The 22,786-nt window shown below is 44.1% G+C and overlaps 3 protein-coding genes across 3 annotated transcripts; 2 read left to right on the top strand and 1 right to left on the bottom strand.

The window, feature by feature from the left end:
- Nucleotides 1-155: 155 nt before the first annotated feature.
- On the top strand, nt 156-5,909 carry si:dkey-177p2.18 (phospholipase B1, membrane-associated). The gene is made up of 16 exons (XM_035617772.2): nt 156-303; nt 619-683; nt 1,201-1,291; nt 1,422-1,480; nt 1,670-1,737; nt 1,937-1,980; nt 2,095-2,215; nt 2,403-2,454; nt 2,607-2,687; nt 2,788-2,853; nt 2,947-3,038; nt 3,460-3,541; nt 3,729-3,830; nt 4,049-4,144; nt 4,329-4,400; nt 5,116-5,909. Exons 1-16 carry the CDS (start codon nt 246-248, stop codon nt 5,233-5,235), a joined length of 1,269 nt encoding a protein of 422 aa, XP_035473665.1. The 5' UTR covers nt 156-245; the 3' UTR covers nt 5,236-5,909.
- Nucleotides 5,910-9,167: 3,258 nt separating this feature from the next.
- Nucleotides 9,168-17,162, top strand: chga (chromogranin A). Its single transcript, XM_035617773.2, has 8 exons — nt 9,168-9,487; nt 9,897-9,946; nt 11,006-11,099; nt 12,667-12,735; nt 12,839-12,928; nt 14,535-14,885; nt 15,619-16,025; nt 16,360-17,162. Exons 1-8 carry the CDS (start codon nt 9,442-9,444, stop codon nt 16,441-16,443), a joined length of 1,191 nt encoding a protein of 396 aa, XP_035473666.2. The 5' UTR covers nt 9,168-9,441; the 3' UTR covers nt 16,444-17,162.
- A 1,889-nt stretch (nt 17,163-19,051) lies between these two features.
- Nucleotides 19,052-21,908, bottom strand: ccn2a (cellular communication network factor 2a). The gene is made up of 5 exons (XM_035617777.2): nt 21,621-21,908; nt 21,233-21,449; nt 20,868-21,119; nt 20,542-20,753; nt 19,052-20,425 (listed from the first exon to the last, which is right to left on the bottom strand). The coding sequence occupies exons 1-5, from the start codon at nt 21,681-21,683 to the stop codon at nt 20,129-20,131; spliced, it is 1,041 nt and encodes a 346-aa protein (XP_035473670.1). The 5' UTR covers nt 21,684-21,908; the 3' UTR covers nt 19,052-20,128.
- Between the last annotated feature and the right edge of the window lie 878 nt (nt 21,909-22,786).

Below are 22,786 nucleotides of genomic sequence, written 5' to 3'. Positions count from 1 at the left end.
ATCTCGTAATAGAGGAAACATGGAAAGAGATATTGTGGCTGTCAATTTTTTTTTTTTTCTTTTTACCACTGACCTGATGTGCCTTAAAAAGAAACGCAACACAAGGTATTGTGTCAAGCCGGGCGTCACTGGATCGGCAGGTTGTCACTCAGCGCTGGAGTGTGGGCGAGACAAAAATGACAAAAAACGAGCATCACATTGTGCAGTGCGTAGGGGCGACCCATTGACTGGCCTGCAACACTGCGATGGAGCGGCTCTGCATCGCCGTGGCAACATGTGTGCTCGTGTCCTGCACTGTCAAAGGTAAGTGCTAGAACAAGCATGGGGGCAGAGCACACGTGAGGCAGTGTGCCTATATTTATTGTTACAGCAGCCTCTGACAAGGGGCCCTTTTTTTTTTTTCAGACTAGTTCCCTTTATTTTGGGATTTAAGTTTCAAATCAACATTTAGGTTTAGTACAAATATGGACAACCAAAGTTCAGACTGGCCGGGAACCTGTTTTTGTCCTGTGAATGATGTCAAAGGAAAAGTATGTTAAATTGAAATTGAAAAGTGTTGATTTGTGGGGTCATTTGAAAAGTCTGAAATGGCCACTGGAAATAATCTGTCTCTCTAAGGCAATGACTGGTGGTGGGAGTATGAGCAGGGGATACGACACTACAGCAAGGAGGCCCTCACCAAGGTACTGTACTGTTGACTCCTGGTTTTATCACTGGACATGAATATGGTATCTTTAAACAATGAAAAAATCTAATTCTCAGGACATCTTGTCAGCTGATTCAGTTTTGTGCTTCAGTTAAACTTCATTGAGTGTGCTCAACTCGTGACCAAAAGGCCCTGATTGACCCATTTATTTATTATTTAGAAGAAGAAAAAAAAGCACAACTGTACAAAATGAAAACTTCAAAACAATTAGCGTGACAGTTGGTAACCTACTTTGAAAGATAAGAGGCAGAGTCCCAGGAGGGGGACCACTGACCAAAAGCACGTGGAGGCATCCTGAGTATGTGCAGAACAAGCACAGCACACACACTAAAGACACGAGCAACACAGGGTTGTTGTTGTTTGTTTGTTTTTAATCCTGAAAGGAAGAAACAAAGGCCAAGATAGATTTGCTTCACAGCTGCGACTTCTATAATGTACAGCATTTAATCATCTGCTAAAATGATGGACATAATTGACCATTTTTATTTCTTCAGGAGTTTCCGGAGAAAACTCGACCAGTGAGCTTCAAGCATCCTGTGTTCCAGTGCCCGGACATGAGCCCCTCTCCCTCTGTCCCCTCATCAGGTCGGCCCCCGTCACAATCCACATTCAAATCGATCTCTCGTCTACTGTACGTGTTGCGACGCCCGATTCGACTGACTCGCTCCTTCTTTCTCTCCCCATCTCCATCCCTCCTTCCCACCCTTTGGTGCAGTTGAATATGTGAAGGCGGCAGATATCAAAGTCATCGCTGCCTTGGGGGATTCTCTGACAGTAGGTGGTATTTTGTTGACTTTCTAAGATACACTAGTAATACACTAGCAAACAAATTCGCTGACTCGCTCAAAGTAACAGTCACATAATTTGTGGAATGAGTTTGAAATGGAAGCAAGGTGGAGGATGGACATTTGTTATATATAAATATATGTTTTTTTTCTCAGAGGGTGTGTATTTCTTTTGCAGACAGCCATAGGTGCAAACGCCACCACTGTCCTCGGGATTCCTACCGAGTTCCGTCAGGTGTCGTGGAGGTGACAGATACGTCTCTATATATGTGTGAAGCCTGTACCTCTGTCCCGCATGCAGACACCGCATCATATAATTGATACTCAGTTTTCAATAGATAGTTTTGTTAGTTGAAATTGTTTCAAAAGATGCAATTTTTTTCTGTTCACCAGCTACAAATGAATGTAAATACTTGGTTGTAATATATATATTGTTTTCCTACAGTATCGGCGGCTACGGATCATTTCAGGATGTCATTACTTTGGCAAGTAAGATGTTTTATAATCACATTTTTCCGCTCCACCTGAACCCACAGACGACCAAAGAGAAAACACAATATGTTTTCTTCATGTATTTATTTGTTTCCAAATGTGTGTTTTTAGACATCATCAAGCTTTTCAATCCCAATCTGGTTGGCGCAGCTCCCGGCAAGACGGTGCATGGGATGCAGGCTCACATCAGTGCAACGGGCTTCAACCTGGCCGTGACTGGACACAACACCTTGTAAGGCCTCGTCACTGGGATGAACTTTGGGATTAAAGTGACCTGCAGTGATTAGGAAACGAATGAAAACATCCCTCCTCCTCCAGAGAGATCATTTTTCACTTTTATGTCACGAACTGAAAATCTTCTACAGGAGTATCTTAAGTTTCTTTTTTGTGAATCCTCGTTGCTTCTGTTTTCCTTCTAGCAATCTCCCCGGCCAGACGAGATATTTGATTGACACACTGAGAAGTTATGAGGTACGGTACTGCCCCCGGTTTCCCCCTCAAATGTAACAGCACAGTGTTGCTAGAGGGAGAAGTTTATTTTCTTTGGCAACTGAAATATCCTACAGCGGGAACGTCCCCCTGAACCTGTTTTGTTTTGAGCCCTCTGTGGTCTCTCTGTTCAGGGTCTGAACTTCGAGGAGGACTGGAAGCTTTTGACCATTCTCATGGGCATGAATGACATCTGCGATTACTGCAAAGACAAGGTCTCCTTCTCTTTTGTACTGCATGCCGAGTTGAGTTCAGCAGGGAAGTTGTTTGATAGAATGTAACTAATCTCTGCAGCGTCGCCACGTCTCTTCACAGGCTCTTTTCTCAGTGGACAACTTCATTCACTATATGACCGTCTCCTTGGAAATGCTTATGAATGAGGTAAAAAAAAAAAGAAGAAAAAGACTGTATTTGGATAGCTTCCTAATTTCAGGGATGTACTGTACACGCCCTCTCCTTCATGTTGTGCTTCAGGTGCCTCGTATGATCGTGAACGTGGTTCAGATCCTGCCCATGCAGACGCTGAGGGAGGTGCAGAAGCCCACCCCCGGGTGCCTGCTGCAGCGGTGAGCCTCTCCGCCTCGACATGAACATTAAGGAATATGTTATGCTTATTTACTTTTACCTCATTTGGATGTTTGAAGTGTCTATTTGCTCCGTTTGACATTTATGCCTTTGTGCAAGATTTGATGACATCAGAATGTACCTGAAAGGTCAAGTACACAAACACTGAGAATTGACCTTTAGTGAAGAAGGACACGAAATAAAAGAGCTGAAAAGGGGAAACTTAGAAGTAGATGAATTGCTATGAATTTTAAAGTAGTCGAAATATTTTATACATCTTAAACATGTTTCCAACATGATCCTTGCAGAAGATGTACAGTTTATATGTATAATTTGATTTTTTTTCTATGTCTTATGTTTTAAGTTCAAATCCTGATTAATTCAAATTTCTGCTCCTTCGTTTTGTTTTGAACTCTGATTCAGGTCTTTCTGTTCGTGCCTGATCGAGCCAGTCGCCAGGTCTCCAGAACTACGGGAGCTGGTGGAGGTCAATCTGGAGTTCCAGGTACAGTTTATATCTTCAACTTCATTAAATCCGTGGAGTCTGTTGAGCTTCTTATCCCTTATGAATCAAACATTGGAATGTACAATGTTCATCACACATTCACAGTGGTCTGCAAGTAATTATCATGTTTGTCTTCAGAAATGAAAGCGCCGGATCATTTGATTGTCATGTTACGTCCAATCCGTAGAAAAGACTGGAGGAGCTGCTGGACAGCGACCGTTTCTTCAGGGACGACTTCGCTGTTGTTCTCCAGCCGTTCCTCAAACACGCCGACCCTCCCCGCCTCCCGGTAATCTGCCACGAACATGATCGACACAGCAGAGACGTGTCTGCTTTTCGGGGGATGAATCGTTCGGATCTCGAGTGTGACAGGCTGTGGCGTCTGCCTTTGTTAACAGGAGGCTGAAAATGAGAGAGAGAGAGAGAGAAGTCTCGTCTCGCCCAGCAACACGAAACCCAGCAAAACCTCACCGGTGTGTGTGTGTGTGTTTTTTTCTCCCTGAGCAGAACGGGAAGATCGACATGACCTTCTTCACTCACGACTGCTTCCACTTCACCATTAAGGGACACGAGGAGCTGGCCAAGGGACTGTGGAACAACATGGTGAACACTGACTTCCACTGCTTGTGTTTAACTGAATGGCAAGAGGTCAAAATGTCAACAATCAGCCCGTAGAAAATATATGTACAGTAGTACATTTGTAGCAATAGTAGTACTTTTTTGTCAGTATAGTTCATTGTGTTTCCCTAAATTAATCTCTCCTCATCTCTCCGTCTCCTGTTCCCAGTTTCAGCCTGAGGGAGGGAAGATGATCGTGAGCAGTTTCTCCGACCCCATCAGTCTCATCTGTCCACCGAGGGTAAGACAGGTCCTGGTGTCTCAGTGGCGTTACGACACCGGTGCAGCGTGTCGCCTGCGTCATCAACCTGAAAAGGTTATGTGCATTTGTGAATGGCAGCTAAACCTAACAAACACCAGCTGATCTCTATTGTTAATGGGAAATATTAGATTAGAGTGTTCTGAATGATTTTCAGGAGCGTGTCGGTTTATTGCCATTATGGTTTTGTGGAAAATATGGTATTGCCCTCATGCGAATGCAGTTGCTCTCGGGGTCTATTCTGAGATCTTTGTCTGTTGGTGAAGTTCAAACTTCTAGGACTGTTTCAGTGTGTTAAAAATCTTAATTATGAAATTGCTAAATTTCACTCTCTAATTTTCACTATGTCTCTACGTGTTTGCTCATCATCTGCCTTCTGGGTTTGTGTCTGTCGCAGTTGTCAGAAAATCTCAAACACACCAACAAATATTTTTCACAACCGTCCCTGACAATATTAAACAAGACCAAGAGGGAGATCATTAAATAAATTTGAATGAATAAAATATTGGTTGGCTGACTTTCATACAGTGAAATGTATGAAAATCAGATGATTGTAAATCAAATGTAAAATCCATGTCATACTCTGGACAATGGTCCCTATTGGTGTGTAATTAAACAGCTTACGATCCCTAACAGGCTCTAAGATTGACAACACAAAGTCATTACAGCATCCCATCTTGTCTGTGTCCCTCTGCAGGAGCACCCGTACATCTTCACACGACCAATTGCAGCCAGGTCTGGCCGGCCTCTTCCTCAGTCATCAGTCGTCTTGCTGCTCTCGCTACTTGTGGGTTTTGGACGTCTTGGACTTGTGTGACATCCACTTGGCTCTTGTCATGTGCACGTCTCTGCTCCACTGTCCAGGTGATCGCCCACAGTGGCTCACATGCAGAGGAGAGTCAGTGGGCCGCTCTTTGCAACATTGCATGTCTGTGGCCCCGAAAACCAGCACAGAGAAACGACTGCAGTGTTTGAGATCTGGAAAAAGTCCCTGTAGATACTGTGCCAGTGAATCCTGCATCCTAAATATTTCATTCTTAGACGCAGATGGAGTGAAGAGTTTTTACTTGTTGTTGTTCAGCGGCTTTTTAGTAGAAAGTTTTCTATTTTGCTTTTTAAATTTGAATCTAACATGACTGCACCCGGATGATTTACAGTATCGCTTACACAAACTGCGGGAACGGGAGAATGATCCATGTTTCATTCCACACTTATAATCATAATAATCTACTGCAGGTGTCTCGCCCGGTGCAGATTTAACTTTACCGTATCACTCGATAAATATTAAATGCAGATGTTGTAATCAGTCAAAAAGAACAAGTTATGATTTTCTTGCATTGTTCACGTGACATTTATACATTCATACATAAAACATTAAACTAATTCGACTTTGCCCAAAAGTGAAGTGAGTGTATGTTTAATCCATGAAAGTGTTTTCTTGGATACTTACTCTCTGTCTCAGTAGCAAGACAGAAACCTTTGTGATATTGCCAAGGTGCATTATGTTCAATTACTTTGTTGCACTGGCGATGGAAGCCTTAGAAGCTTTAAGACAGAAGTGACACATTGCATCAATCATCACATTCACATGTATTGAAATAGGAGGTTGACTTAGTTCACCTCGTTTACTGTAACACACACAGTCTGTATGTGTGAACGCACAGAGGGCGAAGGGCCCGGATCAGCTCAACGAAAAGCAGTTTTAAAAAGTCGAAAAGAGTTTGTCGTCCGTCTTACCCTCCGCAGACCTTCCGGGGAGAGCTGTGACTTTTCAAACCCGCAGACGGTTTAGTCACGCGGCTGTTCCTCAGGTCTGCAGGCTGCTGCTGGCCCACTTCTGCTCCTCGGTCCCTCCGCGACCTGCGTTTGTACGCACTGAGCAAAGGGAGAGGCAAAGTCAGACGCCGCAGTGAGAGAAACACACGCTGAATGTTGTGCCTGAATGCTGAGCAGCAGAGTCGTTGTTGTTGTTGTTTTTATCTGTACACCAAAAAAAATATTCAGCATAAGAAGCTGTGATATTTGATCGACTCCCCTGTTCATCCGCTCCCTGGTTAAACAGAGCGAACAGTACATCATGTATTGACTGTGTAAGCAGTGTAACTACCTGGGCAGGTGGAAGCTATATTAAGCTCGTCTCAGGCTACTTTGGGTCGCTTAGAAATGTTAATTTAGCTCTCGAATGGATAATGGAAGCAGTGTGTGATGAGCTTGGCTGGCTTGAATTATATGGAGCACAATAGGACGTTTTTTTCCAAAACCTTGTTTCACGGTCAACATGTCTAATGCAGGCACCTTTGAATGGGAGAGGCCTCTTTTCATTGTCTTTATTTAGTTCAAATATTTTCAAGGGGAAAGAAACCCTAGTAGATCAAAAGGATTTTTTTTTTAAATATTAGCACTAAGTAAGTATTTTTAGTTAAAAAAACATGTGTAAAATCTGTATTTCCTGTCCCCATGTTCTACCACCTCTCGGATGTCGCTACAGGCTGAACTTCAGTCAGTCCTCATAACGACCCTATTGTTGCATTCAAAGAAAATACCCTCCTCGCGTTTAAACAAGGCCGTTGCCGGTTTACACGGGACAAATATGGAGCCGGCTCTGACGCAAATTGGCCCTTTATTGTCTCCCCGCAAAGCATAATGAGATCTTTGGGATCTCGGCGGACGGTGCGGTAGGAAATTCGAAACGGCAAACAGTCCGAGCCCGCACCGCGGAAACCCCTTTGTCTGTCGTTATGTCTTTTTAATGAATGTGTCAGTAGCAAATGAAAAGACGAGATGAGCCCGTGAGCCCGTGTGCCCCCGGGTCTCCGATGAGGAGAAAGAGAACAAACAGTTGGAGGATGTACCATATGGCGGTCGGACTTACATAACAATGACCCTGTTCCTCATAAAGAGCTTCATGTTGTTGCAGAACAAACAACTCAACAGTGCATCACTTGTTTAGTTTGATTAAGGGGATTTTTAATTCAGTGAGTCATTTGATGAGTTAAGTAAGAAAGAATAATGAAATAATTCAGCCTGAACAGTCTCGCGAGTCCCTGTTGTTCACCATTAAGACGTTTTGAAACGTGACTATGGGTTTGTGTGATTAGACAGTTAATTATGATCAACTCACACTTACTTCATTCATAAAAACTGCATGGCCCCAAAAAATGAACCAAAAACAATCTTTACTAATGTCACAATCAGATTCCTGGCACAACGTGAATACACATTTTATCTTCTCCCTTTTTCACATCATGACAGTTTTCCTGATTTGTTTCGGGACCAAAGCAGATCCTTCACATATCTGCCACCACGGGGCTCGAGGCTGACCCTGGGTCCATGAGTCCCGAATGCCCTTTTCCTATATGGAGCAGAATTCCAGTTAAATCTGTGGCATAACTCTTCGCCACAGTAACTAATCACGCCAACTCATAGTGACTTGATCTTTTCTTTTAGGCGAGCAACAGGGATTCATGATACGTCCTGCACCTGCTCATGATTGTGTGGGACGTATATGTTTTGTAACCTCACTAACATTTATGCTTCTCAGCATCTGCATAATTGAAGATCTACTGTATATTGAATGTTATGTAATACCCAACCTAACATGTGTTTCTCTCTTGTCTGCTCAGCAGAAGGGGAAATGTCCCGGGTTATGAAAAATGTCTTTCTCTCTTTTAAAAAAAACCCAACCCCCTCCTATTCAGTCCACCTGCTCACATGATCAAAGTGGCCACCGCAACAACAATGACAGCAGTAATTTTCAATAAACTGTCACCTAGCAACACATCCCCGTCGTCAAGAGACATGATCAGTGGATACAGTGTGATGATACAGCTCCGTCCCCAGGACACAATGTGATGGAGAGACGCGGTCTGTGCATTCATTCGCAAAATGAGGCCTGTTTGATTCAATTTCTAAAAGAATGCTTTCTATAGCCTTTGCTATTGGTTGGTCTTGTTTTATCTTTTATTTCATATAGGAAATGGCACCACAGCATACTTCTCTGCATGTCTCATGCCAGCTGGTGTGTTGGCTCAAAACTCGTGTAAAATTCCAAATCAAATCGAATCAACTTCCTGCGAGGTGCCCGAGAGGTGTCCACTTCCTGCGAGGTGCCCGAGAGATGTCCACTTCCTGCGAGGTGCCCGAGAGATGTCCACTTCCTGCGAGGTGCCCGAGAGATGTCCACCTCCTGCGAGGTGCCCGAGAGATGTCCACTTCCTGCGAGGTGCCCGAGAGATGTCCATGCCCTGCGAGGTGCCCGAGAGATGTCCACTTCCTGCGAGGTGCCCGAGAGATGTCCACTTCCTGCGAGGTGCCCGAGAGATGTCCACTTCCTGCGAGGTGTCTGAGAGATGTCCACTTCCTGCGAGGTGCCTGAGAGATGTCCACTTCCTGCGAGGTGCCTGAGAGATGTCCACTTCCTGCGAGGTGCCTGAGAGATGTCCACTTCCTGCGAAGTGCCTGAGAGATGTCCACTTCCTGCGAGGTGCCTGAGAGATGTCCACTTCCTGCGAGGTGCCCGAGAGATGTCCACTTCCTGCGAGGTGCCTGAGAGATGTCCACTTCCTGCGAAGTGCCTGAGAGATGTCCACTTCCTGCGAGGTGCCTGAGAGATGTCCACTTCCTGCGAGGTGCCCGAGAGATGTCCACTTCCTGCGAGGTGCCTGAGAGATGTCCACGCCCTGACGAGCGCCGAGGTGCGATCAGGTACGATGGTGATGCTCGTCGCGGGATGACGTCACTTCCTCTCGCCACCGCTGTCCTATAAAAGGCGGGCGCTGTCCTCGGCGAGGGGTTGGTGGAGAGGACGCAAGCTCCCGGTTCACCGACGCATGCGGGAGATCTTTTATTTTATTTTCATTCTTTTTTTTGAAGCTCTCCAGAAACGCGGCCAAGTCTCTCGTTCCAGAATGCGTCCGTAACCAGCCGGACCTTCCTTCCCAACGAAACCTTTTCTGAATTAAAGCTCCGCTAATTCTGTTTTTCTTCCTATTCCTGGAGAGCTCCGCGCGCCGCGTCTCCAAAGATGATCGGGAGAGGACTGCTCGTTTTGACGATGCTGGCCAACTGCGGTAAGAGACACACACACACACACACACACGCACACACACACACACACACACACACACACACACACACACACACACACTCGGCCTGAAGTTACAGTAGCCGATGATGCTTCGGCTTCGTCCGGGGTGTGATGTGCGTAAAGGGATGTGGCAGCCCGGGTTCAGCACCAAGGACAGCGGCGCCAAACACATCTTCAGCTGCAGAGCAACGGAGCGAGACGCAGAGGATTTCACCTGCACCTCCGGCACATTTAGTCCCTGCCACTGGAAAAAAACAGACAGCGATCACTGGCAACACACTCCCTGAGAGAGAGAGAGAGAGAGAGATCACAACAGAAGAACTTTAACGTTTATTGAAATAAGAAATAAAAACAGTCTGATACGTGTTTTGCTTTTCTTGCTTCTTTTGCAGTTCTGTCATTGCCAGTGACTTCAAGTCAGCTGGAGAATGAGGACGTACAGGTAAAATGCGTATTATTATTATTATTATTATTATTATTATTATAGTACTATCGTTTGTATTTGTACTAATAGTATTATTACAGTACAGTCATAGGCATGTCATTAAAACCCTCCCCTTGGTATATTTTTGTACACAACCCTGCAGCAGTTGAATCTATACTGCAAGAGTATTCAAATTGCACCAGTCACAGCTTCATCACAGTGGGTCAAGTCCTCCTCTTTACTGGGTTCACCACGCTCAGAAGGGGAAGCAGTGGTGGCAAAATGCTCCGTCCAAGCAATCTAACTCGTTTCAGAACCTCCTCCGTTGGGAGCCATCTCAGGGCGACCTTCGTTAAAATCAATAGATACCATTACCGAGAGCAAACGGAGAACCTTGACCTTCATGATTTGGTTTTGCTGGATCCATTTCTCCAGAGAGAGAGAGAGATTTTGTTTCCGGTGTGTAAATATCGGCCTTGTCGAGACCAAAAGGTCATTTGTAAGGTCCTGGTTAAGGTTAGGATAGTGTGTGAATTAGGCTGTCCACAATGAAGGGAAGTCAATGTAATGTCCTAACAAGGGTAGCTGTTTAAACGTGCGTGCGTGCGTGTGTGCGTGCGTGCGTGTTTGTGATCGAGAGAGAAAGAGAGAGTATAGTTTCTAGAAACGGATTGGGGGAGAGGAGGATATAAAGGGAAGATGTGAGTGAGAAATGTGACTGAGCGACTTCCAGAGATCTGGCACACAGAAGCAGGGCGGAACAAAAAAAAAGAAGCCAAAAATGATCAGACGTGGGATTGGCTTGACATTGGACGCACAATGGGAATTGAAATGCTATTGATCTCTCATCTGAGGGGAAGGTTTACTTTTAGTGGTCTGAGTTAGAGAGGCAGAGGAAAACTTATTCCCATCTAGCCTATAGCTTAGAGTATTTCACTGACCCCTTTAAGGGGACAGTTAAAACAGCTAAATTAACATGTATTTAAAATATTTTCATAGAAGATCTCTAATCGGGCAAATGTCAGGATGTCTCAGTAAAGATTTTTGAACCTTTTTCTGCACTGTCTTCATCCACAGGTGATGAAATGTATTGTGGAGGCGTTGGCAGACGTGCTGTCGAGGCCCCGCCCTCTGCCTGTCAGTCAGGAGTGTTTGGTCCTGCTGAAGACTGGTGAGCAAATCCCACAGGAAGACAACTGGGAAATGACATCTCATTAAGTGCTTATACTCCGTCCTCCGATATGATACAGCACATATATTTTGTGTTGTATGCCAACAATTCTTGTTATGTTACAACCACCCACACCAGCTAGGCAATTCCTTCATCATCAAATGTCACAATGTCTTTGAGCAAATGCATCAGCGACTGTCTACCGTTGAGATTTTCAGCATTTATGCACATAGCATTTTGGGAAACAATCGTCATCTTCTTCACGTCTCCTTTCATGTGACAAAACTACAAACATTAAATACAATACTGTGCCACTTATCTGAGTTGCAGCCTTTAAAATCAATCATGTCCAGCAGACATCGATAACTTACCGACACGCTTTATTTTCCAGCTTGAGCATCTTGCATTTGTAACATTCAAAATATTGTCCGTCAATACCAAAACTTCCGTTCTAGATTTGGGTCAAGTACTCACTTCTTCCTTTGTATTTGGCGAGTAAGTAATCCTTCAATGATCATCATCTCAGTGATTTGATAAACACAAATCTGCAACTGCAGCACAGGGGATTGGGGTCAAGTTGTTGAATCTTCGAATGTGTTCATCTTCATCATGATCCTCATCATCACCATCGTCATCATGCTTCGACTAATTAGCGGTTTGGTGGTTTGTTTACTCACGGCTCACTTTGTGTTAACGCCCTAAGATAAGAACCCCTGTAGTTCTACAGAGCCATTACTGACTCTCCTTTTCCATCTGCATGATGCAGCAGGGGGCCCACATCATAAGGTTAATGGATGGATGCAGTGTCTGCTGGGTAAAAACCCTGCTGCAGAGTGTTACATACAGCGGGGTCACCAGCACTCAGTAAAAGACTATTCAGTTACACGTCATTGTATTACCTTGATGCTGTCCTTGTCGTGCAAAAATAAAATAAAATCAATCAGCACTAGAGCACTACTCTCTGAGCGTTTGTCACCGAGCGGGCGCTGCGATGGAGGGAAACTGTAAACCACCAGAGGGATTAAAAGAGAGGGAGGAAAGAGGAGACACGGCCACGGATGGAAAGAAAAGAGAGAGAGAAAGATGAGGGCAGGAAAAAAACAAAAACATCACAGACTCATATTAGAGCACTACAGTACAGTTATTGTCCCTTTTTAATGCCCCAGTACGCGGTGCCATTTGTGGGTCAGCAGAAAGTCCAGTTCTCTCTGCTGCTGTAATTCACCGCAGGGTGTGTGTGTGTGTGTGTGTGTGGGGGGGGGCTCTCTGTGGGCCAAATGATTAATTGTCCTCTTGCTTTGAAAGCAGTAAATTTCAGGGCAATTAGCTCTGACCAGCCACTGAAGCAAACTGCTGAGTCCTGAGAAAAATTGAAGGGGAGAGGGATGTATATACCTGTGTTGTACCGATCTGCGGGATGATTTCATTGTCTTTTATCTGTTCTTTCCTTTCTCGGGCCAAGTATTTATGCATTTTAATGTGCCCGTTTGTGTGTGTGTGTGTGTGTGTGTGTGTGTGTGTGTGTGTGTGTGTGTGTGTGTGTGTGTGTGTGTGTGTGTGTGCGCAGATGACAGGCTTGTCACTATCCTTCGCCGTCATAACTTTCTGAAGGAGCTGCAGGAGATCGCTGTTCAAGGTGAGTCACGGATCTCGCACACTGTTCGTGCGTCGAGCGTGTTTGTCTACATGTGTGTGAACGCACGGACGGAACGCTGGAACGGTTTTTTTTGAAATTTCAGGGGGCCAAGAGAGAGCTCAGCTGCAGAGAGACGCTGCTGCGCCGCTCGACCCGGTGACAGAAACTCCTCCGACTCCAGGCGACGCTTCCGGTGAGTTTTTATTCAATAGCACTGATTTCATGGGGAAACCGTCCTGCACAAGAGAGTCGGGTGAATTGTTGTGCTGTTTATTCCTTATCACAGCTAAACAACATTTCAGTCACTTCCATTTTGAGACAGGAGGCATAATAAACATCTTACAATGCACAAACAAAAATGTCAACACCCCCCCTGTTTTCTATTGTCAGTGAAACGCTGCTGACAAAGAGTGGAGAAGTGTTGAGGTGGATTTAAAGTAGATGCTTCTTTTCTGTGGACAGAATCAGGTCATGCTCGCTGATTTCCTTCCACCTAAAAGTACACCGGGCAGACAGTGGAGAAGCAGCGAGGAAAGAACAATGTCAAAAAATGATCCATGAAGATTCTTAGTCACCCAGGTCACGGTTGTCCAAGCAGAGTTGGATCGAGGGCAACTGGAACTGGTTTTAGATTCTCGGAGACGTTTCACCTCTCGTCCAAGAGGCTTCTTGATGAGTCAAAGGTCTTCAGGAATCTACAACCAGGTCCAGTTGCCCTCGACTGAACTCCTCTTGGACAAAATTCCTACTAAATAAGGTGCATCTCTATCAACTATGATGTCCAGGCTTAATCGAGTCGCCTCTGAGCGCTACAAGAAGTTCAGTAATATGTGCTATGAAAGGGGTTAGGGTATAAACACTCTGTACATTTGACATTACAGCAAATTGTAATTATCTGTGTCTCAAAAATCTGAGTAAAAAAAAATTAAAACAGTTTTTAATTATATAAAAGTAAATGGTTAATGATGAAAGCATTTTCACCCCTACTGGCCTAGGGGTGAAAATGAAGGATGCATTAGAAATGATTTTTTTCATAAATTCTCTTTCTTCATTCATTATGTTGTGTTCTGTGGATTTGGTGAATTATTATTTTTACCACTGAGTGACTGATATTTAGTCTTAATACAGGCTGATCTGATTTTTGCCACTAATTCTCACAGTAGCAGATAACTTAACCTGCTAACATACAGTCAATTAGGATTACAACCAACAGTCATTTACATCAATAACCAATCTGGTAATTATTGTTTTCACTGATTTCAATTCGTCGTGTGGTCTTTTAAAAATTTAAAATCTTCAGATTGTTTGCTTTATCCAATTAATTATTAAAAACTCAAAGATTTTTCAGTTTACAATGATACAAAACAGAGAAAAGTAGCAAAGGTTTACATATAAGAAGATGACATCGTCAAATGTTTGGCATTTGTGACTGAAAAATGACAAAACAATCAGTCGCTTATCAAAATAGTTGGCAATTATTATTCCACCTGTCAGGTAGTTGATTCATCTGTAAATATTTTTTTCATTTTTAAAATGGCAAACGCAGAAAAAGATGGATCATCATGGCATGTTGCTATTTGAAATAAATTGGATCAATCAATCAATCATGTAATTCTATTAATTCTCATGTAAATTCTAACCTCACTCCATTAGTCAAAAACACACAAATCTGACAACTATGACACAAATTGTCCCCCTCTAATAAACGCTAGTGCTTTTGTGTAAGCACTTTCTTTTAACATCACTGAAAAATCATTTTCCAGCCAGTAAAGTAAATTTCTTCCCCTTGCCATTGTTAGATCGATCCATGTTGGAGGCTTTGGGAGGCCCTGGAGAACGATCCATCCTCTCCCAGAAGAGAAGGACAGGAAATAGGGATGGAGAGGGAGAAAAGAGTGAGAGACGGAGAGACGGAGAGTCTCAGGAGGACGGTGACATCGTCAAAGAGGTGCACTTGAAGAGGGAGGATGAAGAGAGCCCAGGAAGTCACGTCTCCGAGTCTGTGGAAGAGTGGAGCGAGGGCAAGGCTGAAAAGAGGGAGGGAGAAGAAGAGGAAGAAGAGGAAGAGGAAGAGGAAGAGGGAAGTAAAGCGAAGAGAGTGAATTCAGAGGAGAATTCAGAGGAAGAAAATATGACCAAGGTTGAGAAAAGTGAGTAACTTTTCTCTCTTTTGTTTTTCGCATAAACCGTTGCAGTCGTTATTTTTTTTTTTTACATCAGAGCAAATTAAAAAGCTGCCTGAAGTTGACCAAAGGCAGCAAGCTGGATCTTAAGATATGCATAGTGCAAAAAGAAAAAAACCAAACTGCCTTGTAGATGAAACCTCCTGCCACCACAGGACTGGGTGATTGATGGAAGTGCTTCCATCTACGAGATGAAATGCAGACCCCCCCCCCCCCCCCCCCCCCCCCCCACGGCGGAGCGAGGCCTATATTGCTGGCACACTGACAGCACTCCAACAGGATTAATTCAACATCTCCACGTCCTCCAATTGAAATGAGCTGCGGCACATTGGTTCACGTTCACCATAATCTCTGAAATCACTCTTGGAATAAATCTGCAGTCAAATCTGGCTTTAGATACACATGGAATTTATACTTTTTTTTAGCTAAGATGGTGACGTACGATGAAATGTACATACCTGGTTTATGAATGGGAGCCTCAGCCAACCCCTCTGATTGCTCCTGACACGCTCTTAATTCCCATAAAGCTCAGCTTGCAGGGGCCGTGGGCCGAGCTGCCAGCTGGCAAGAAACATTTCATTACAAAAAGTGGTATCTTGCTGATGGTGGAGAGTTTTCTACCGGTAGTCTGTTCGAGGTGTTTCAGTAAGAAAACAGAAGAAAAATATACATCCTGACTTTGTATTTCTCATATTTCCAGGTGCTGCGTCTGATGAAAAGAGAGATGCACATGGAGGCAAATCAAAAGGGCTGATGTTCGGTGAGAAAGATGAGGAGGAGCAAAAAAAGAGATCTTCGCTTTTCTCGCACAAGCAAGAGGAGGATGTGAAGAGAGGGAGCAGGGAGAGCCTGAAGCAATGGGCCAAGAGGGGCAAGAACAGCTTGCAGCTGAAGAAAAAAACCGGCGGAAAGGAGGCTCAGCATGTCAGCGGTCAGCAGGAGGTGCCACATCATTCGAAGGAGCTCGCGGAGGACGGGGAGGAGAAGAAGAAGAAAAGAGACACCCAGAGGAGTCCAGAGGAGAAGGAGCTGCAGATGCTCGCCAGCAGGGCACCAGAGGAGAGGAAGGGTTTGGAGGAAGAGGGGAGCGCCAGTAGAAAGACAGAGGTCAGATTCCCACTGCTTTCATCTCAAGTTTTAAAGGAATAGTTCAACATTTTGGCAAATGTATAAACTGTATTGTCCAGTTTAAAAGAACATAATTGCTGAGTGAGCTGAATCCCTCCAACAGCTCAAATCCTATAGAAAAATAGAAACTGGCTCAGCTGCTGCCCCCTGCAGGACGTCCCAAGAAAGTTATTTATACTAGGATAGCCTTCATTTTACCCTTGTCTTTTGACAGTGGGTTTAAAAGAGGCAACTGTGTGTGTGTGTGTGTGTTATATATGTGTGCACACACACACATATATAAATGTATGCTGTCTTCCCCTTTTCTCTGCAGGAGCCTGAGATTGAAAGCCTGGCAGCCATCGAGTCAGAGCTCGAAAACGTTGCGCAGAAACTCCATGAACTTCGTCGAGGCTGAGACAGAGAGAGAGAGAAAGAGAGAGACTGGTACAGAAATGACACCGCAACCTCCTCTGCCTCCTCATCCTCCTCCGCTTTACCAGCTGCCTGGCTTCCACAGATAGAGCGTGTGAATATGTGACGAGTTTTTTTTATCTTTCGCTGTTTTTCTTTTCTCGAGGATGTCCACTTGAGCTGCACAGCTGCAGCCTCCCCTGTGACACTCTCACATAGAGTAGCAAACTCGGTAGATGCACATTGTGACTAGACACGTATACTTTAACATACAGATGCACAGGTTCTGCACAGGTGCATATATTATTTAGAACATTCAGCAAGAGTCCCAAAGGAAGAAAAAAAATCTTTCTGTCAGTGAGGGTTGACAACTGGTTTTCCTTCATCTTCTCTGACAATCATCTCTGTCCTTCTGCAAACGCGTCTCGCCTGCTTTTTAAGATTATTTTAACCCTGCACACAGATTCAAGCGAAAGGTTAAGGCAGATCCAGGTTTACACACACCACCAAGGTGAGGTCGTACGGCAACATCATCAATCCCTCTTTCTCAGATGCTATCTTACGTATGAGGACGAAGAATACATGCTTGTTGACTATTAGATATACAGGTGACTCTGATCAAGCCAAGGCAATAAGTGAACATTTTTTGCAGATAAGTCGCGGGATTGTAATGGAAAACTGTCTGAGATTTATGTAAGAAAAAAAATAAATTGTACCTGGAAATTCGTTTGGTTAATTCTTTGAATACCTATAAAATCAAATAAATAGTTGAATAACAGCAATAGTGCAATAAACTCTTCATGCCAACTAATATCCTTATCTTCGCAGACTTTAACTGGTTAAAATTATACTGATTTTTATCACATTGAGTCCAGACACTTGTCTAAGTGCCTGTGTGTATTGTACGTTGAGTGATTATTCACTTTACTGTATTGTCACTCAGCCCACAGTGAACGTAGCTTCTCATTGTACACAGACGTCAATTCACACCGTGGTTTCAGTCTGAGCTCGTTTGTGTCTGTGGGCGAAGAAGCTGAGGCGTAAATCATCACTCTGACACACACACACACACACACACACACACACACACACAGAGAGAGAATATGTGTTCATTTCTAAGACAACAAGATTTTAACCCTTGGTTTTGGCATCAACATTATTCTTTGGTTGTTAATATTTACGAGGGATAGCCGGCGTGGATTTGAATCATACTGTGTAGGGTTGAGACTTTGTGTTCGGACCTGTTGAGCAGAGGTAAAAAAAATAATTAAATGGATTGAAAGGAGACAAGAATAGAATCTGGGCAGAGGGAACTGGTTATGTAAAAAAAAGAAAGTTTGACTTTCTCTGACAGCTTACATAAATGTAGTTGCTGAAGTCACAGCTGCGAAACAAAACTTTTAAAGACTAGATCTAGGTGTGTGATTAACCAACGATATATGCAAATACAAATTCTTAATAAACAGGAGGGGGGAAAAACCCACATGACAGAAGTGTGGCTGTATACATTTATTATAAACAGAAAACTTTGAAATGATTGAATCACAAAGAGATGGAAGAGTCAATTTGATATTTAGAACTTTCTAAAGCAAACCGTTTGAACAACTATTACATAATACTGACCAGAAATTCTTCATAGATTCATTTGAGGCTGCAAAGAGGACTGTCCATGTGGAGAGGATGACGTGGTCACGAAGACAAAATGAAAAAGGGCACCAGATGGCGATATCGGACTGCCTCAGTGCTCCGTTCTCCTGTCTGAGTGCTGACAGAGCAGCCTGACTAATACTCAAAAGGCAAGAGCAAATGAAGTGAGCTCCCAGAATGCATCTGGGTGCCAGGCTACTTACAGAGAGGGGAATTTGAAAATGCAGAATAGTCACATTGTGAGTTTTTTGTTTTCTTGGAAACAGGGTTTGTTTTTACTCCAACAGGTCTTTTTTAAAGAAAATCACGCACGCACACACACACGCACACACACACACACACACAAACACAAACACACACACGCACATGCACACGCACACGCACACGCACACGCACAAACACACACACACACAAACACACACCGTATTGTTCCGGGTTGCTGTATAAGAACTGACACATATTTTCTTAACTTTTTGTTTACTGAGGAAGTGGGTAATTATACAATAATAGTGGAAATAAGTGACCAAAATACTAAGGAATTCATATGTCTCAGAAACACACACAGTTGGGGATCAATAATAGGATATTACAAGATTGCAGTTTGTTTTGTCTTAATTATAAAGAAAACCCATTCATGATTAACCTGTTTTCCCCTTTTTATTCACTTCAGCTGCCGACTTCACATAGTGACCATAGTGAGTGGCTCTGGAAAAATAATATTTGTCTTCAAAATAATTTTTACTTGCCATGTCTGAAAAATGAAGTCAGAACTAATTCTTTTTTCTAGTCATACATGTCACTAACACATGAGTCCTGTTTGTAAGTAAAGACTTAATATGCTTTGAATTATCAGCCAATAGATGTAACACATTGATTTTAAAGAAAAACTTAATTCAAAGGTAAAACATCTCAATTGATATTCTATATGGGTCAAAATCATAGACAGAACAACTGGAGAACACATGTGTATAAAAAATATAACATTTTATTTCCAGCTACAAAGTAAAACATGTAACATTGTTGTCACACTTCTCAATAAAAATACTGTCGACCAAAAAATACACTATCGATACACTGCGAAGCACAGAACAAATTTGGCTTTTAAATTAACTTAAACTGTACAAATATATACAACATTTACACAATCAACAATAAAAAAGGAATGAAATCACTATTCTTCCAGTCTTTTCTCCTATTTTTTTGTACAAAATAGACACTTTGTTTCTATAAACACTTCGTTTCTTCCATCTGACCTGAATCAGTAATAGTCATGTCTTTTTTTTTTAAAGTACAAGTCAACATGTGTTTTTTTTTTTTTTCTTTCCTCAGTGCTGTGGCAAAGCCCACTGTGTCTCTATATCTAACCCTAAACTCAGCACGTTGCTCGCTTTCTCATCCACATGCTGGGCGGAAACTCTGACCTTTCCTCTACTCTGTGAGGGGAGAGTGGCACAGCGTCTTCATGGACAAGGCTGACATTCAGACCTGCCCTTACACACACACACACACACACACACACACACATGCACTCGCACACACTCACACAGGGACACATTCAGACCTGTTTGGACAGGGGAACACTGGCCTGCTGTGGTCTGCGTGCTCCCTCTACAGCTGCTTAGAGTTTACAGGTCTGGTCTGGGCTGAGGGGGCGTGGGGGGTTATTAGACACCCCAATTTCTTTAGAGGGGGTCAAGGTCTAGATAAGGTATGAAAATGCGTACTGTAAAATGGGTGGGTTTGTTAAAAATATTTCAATAGGAATGGGCGGATACCTGACAGCAGGTTTTGTCAAAAGTAGAAGTTATAGTGCAGGAATCTCTCGGAGCTGCTACGCAGCCCTCTGTCTGAGTCTATGTGGCCGATATGCACCAGCCGTACAATACACGCAGGCACTTAGACAAGTGTCTGGACTACTTTTACAATGAGAAAATAAAACATGAAAACAACATATACACTGAGCTGCAAAATGAGATGGAGTTCTGCTTTTTTTTCTTTGTTTTCCTTTTTCAAGTCATAAGCTCTTGTCGTCCCTCAGTGGCTCACGCCATGTCTCCCATCATCTTCTTGTAATACATGGACTCGAAGATGTCGTTCTCCCCCGGGCAGTTGTAGTGGCAGGCGCAGGACTTGATGAACATCATGTGCTTCTTCATGACCTGTCCGTCGGGGCATTTGAACTCCATGGGCAGGGTGGTGGTCCTGTGGGGGGTGCAGCAGCGGCCGTCCAGGCAGACGCCGCAGAACTTTGGCCTGTAGGACTTGGTGGTGGTGCAGCCGGAGATCTCAAACTTCATGGGCTTGGAGAGTCGGGGAGTGCGGATGCATTTTTTCCCTTTCTGCAGGAGGAAAATGAGGGAGCAAAATTCACATCAGCAGGCATTCTCTAGCAGTGTAAGTGTTCAAATTGTATCTGTTGAGATTGTGAGAGCAGTGCAGTTGAACTAAAACTCACCCTGATGCTCTGCTCCAGCTGTGACTCGCAGGGTCGCACCATGCACAATCGGGTCTGTTTCTCGAGGCGGCATTCGCGGTTGTCATTGGTGACCCTGGTGGAGATACCAAGGCCACAGGTCTTAGAGCAGGCGCTCCATTCAGTAGTCTGAACCAGGCAGTTCTCCCTCATCATGGAGGGATCGGGGCCATAGGTCTCCTCCTCTCTGTAGGCTGTAAACACACGCGGAAACACTGGGTTAGAAAGATCGTCCTGACAACGGTTCGTTTGAGGATAAAATACCCACAAAAGGACATTGCATGATGCACCAAAGAAGATTAACTTACCAGGCAGAACGGAGCCCATGAAACTGTGTCTGTAGGGAGAATCACACTCCCACTCCTCGCAGCACTTCCCTGGCACCTTGACCCGTCTGGGCATGGGGCAGTCGGGGCTGGGCAGTCGGATGTCCATGGAGCAAAGAGGCACACAGCCCACAGCTCCATCCAGGCAGGTACACTGGTACTTGCAGCTGCTCTGGAAAGTCTCCCCGCTCTTGTACACCATTCCTCCGAACACACAGGTGGCTCCCTCTCGAGCTGTGGGGACGACGACAACACGGCAGAGGTCACGATTCGGTTCTGACACTGGACATTTAAGGCAGACTGCTCTTGTGAAGTACAGTAGGATTTTTCCTTTTTCAGCGGCTCACCTGTGCAGACTCCTATGCGCCTGTTGATGGGGGCTCCGAAGTCGCAGTCGAGGCCCTTGTGTGGGTCACAGACGTCTTTCTCAGTGCACAGCTCCCCCATCTGTTTGGCGCACACCCTGCAGCAGCCGCAGCCGTCCAGCACCAGGCTCACTCCTGGGGGGCACTGAGGGGGAGCGGAGGGGCACGAACACTGGCCACTGCACTCCTGACCTGCAGCCTGAGGTAAATATCATCGGGTAAATATCAAATCCAGATGTTGCATTATAGCTACAGTTAGACATCCAGCACACTGAGACCTAATGTATTGATAAGAGCTATTCAAGGTTTTGTCCGCTTAATTAAAAGTCTTAATCTAAGCAGCATTATAATGTCTGTCTTCTTGACTTACCAGGTATGAGAGCATGATGCACAGGAAAGGCAGCAAAATCATTTTCTTCATTCCAGCAGACATCTTTTCTTCCTTGTAGAAATAGGATCTAGTTTTTTCCTTAGGTCGTCTTGAGAAAGTCTTCCTTTAGACTTCGAGTTTAGAGCTTGAGAAACCTCTTCTGATCAAGTTGATCTCGTTTGCCTCGTGGCGTTTCTCTGCCGCTCCGGTCACAGTCGTTCTTTCTTGGGTAAAGCTAGAGTTTAGCTTCGGTAGAGGGGTTGATCTGAGTTTTGACTGGAGAGGCGAGCTCCCTTTATACCCGCTGGCCCTCGCTGCACGTCACTGGGGGCTGAATGGAGAGCCAGCCCTGGACAAACATGGACATACTTGGCATTCTTTCCTCGCTTCCTGACCCCCACTCCAGACATCCCACATTCCTGCTGTCTGAAGGCAAGGCTCTGCTGCTCGGCCAAACAACACTGTCTCTCTCAGAGCAGCTTTCATCTGGAATGGGAGGTTAAGTCTGGTTAGAGACCAGGGACCCCACACTGGGAATTCCTGAAGCTTGACTTCACAAACAGACAGCCGGTACCTATAAATATTAATACAAAATTTAAAAAAGGAAGATCAGAAAAAAACACCTTGAACACAGTTCAAAAATGAAAGCTCAAAGAGCTTTACATGAAAGAGGAACAGTTAAAAACAACAGGTATAAACTCATAAAAATGCATAAACACTCATTGGTCTAATAAACTGATTGATGCGTAAGGGGTGGTTACGATTTTGAGCCCACAACAGCATTCCTCGGCTTTCGCTTCAAAGGCAAACAGACAGTCTGTACTTTTTGCAAATTAACAGCAAGCTGCCGGGTAAAGGAAATCCATCCGTGTCATTAACTTGAGCCGGTTATCTATCGAGGTGCTTGTTCCAGCTCAGAGAGTTGGCAAGTGCCGCGGTTCAAATTTGTCTTTTGTACATGTGTGGTTTTTCGTCTGGGACACTGCAGTTGCATTTTTGTTCTCTGACATCAGAGGCTGAACTGCATCTTGGAGTATTACTCATTTAAACACATGTGGGCGTACGAGCATGAATGAATGAAGCTTTGTGATACTTTTTATTATCCTTTTGGATGACATAAAAATGATATACCGATCATTTTTTTGTCATTGACCTATATTCTGGTG

This window comes from Scophthalmus maximus, chromosome 18, assembly GCF_022379125.1.
Source record: "Scophthalmus maximus strain ysfricsl-2021 chromosome 18, ASM2237912v1, whole genome shotgun sequence".
NCBI classification, from domain to species: Eukaryota; Metazoa; Chordata; class Actinopteri; order Pleuronectiformes; family Scophthalmidae; genus Scophthalmus; species Scophthalmus maximus.
The sequence above is the reverse complement of the archived record's forward strand: the minus strand, read 5'-3'. Positions and strand labels throughout refer to the sequence as shown.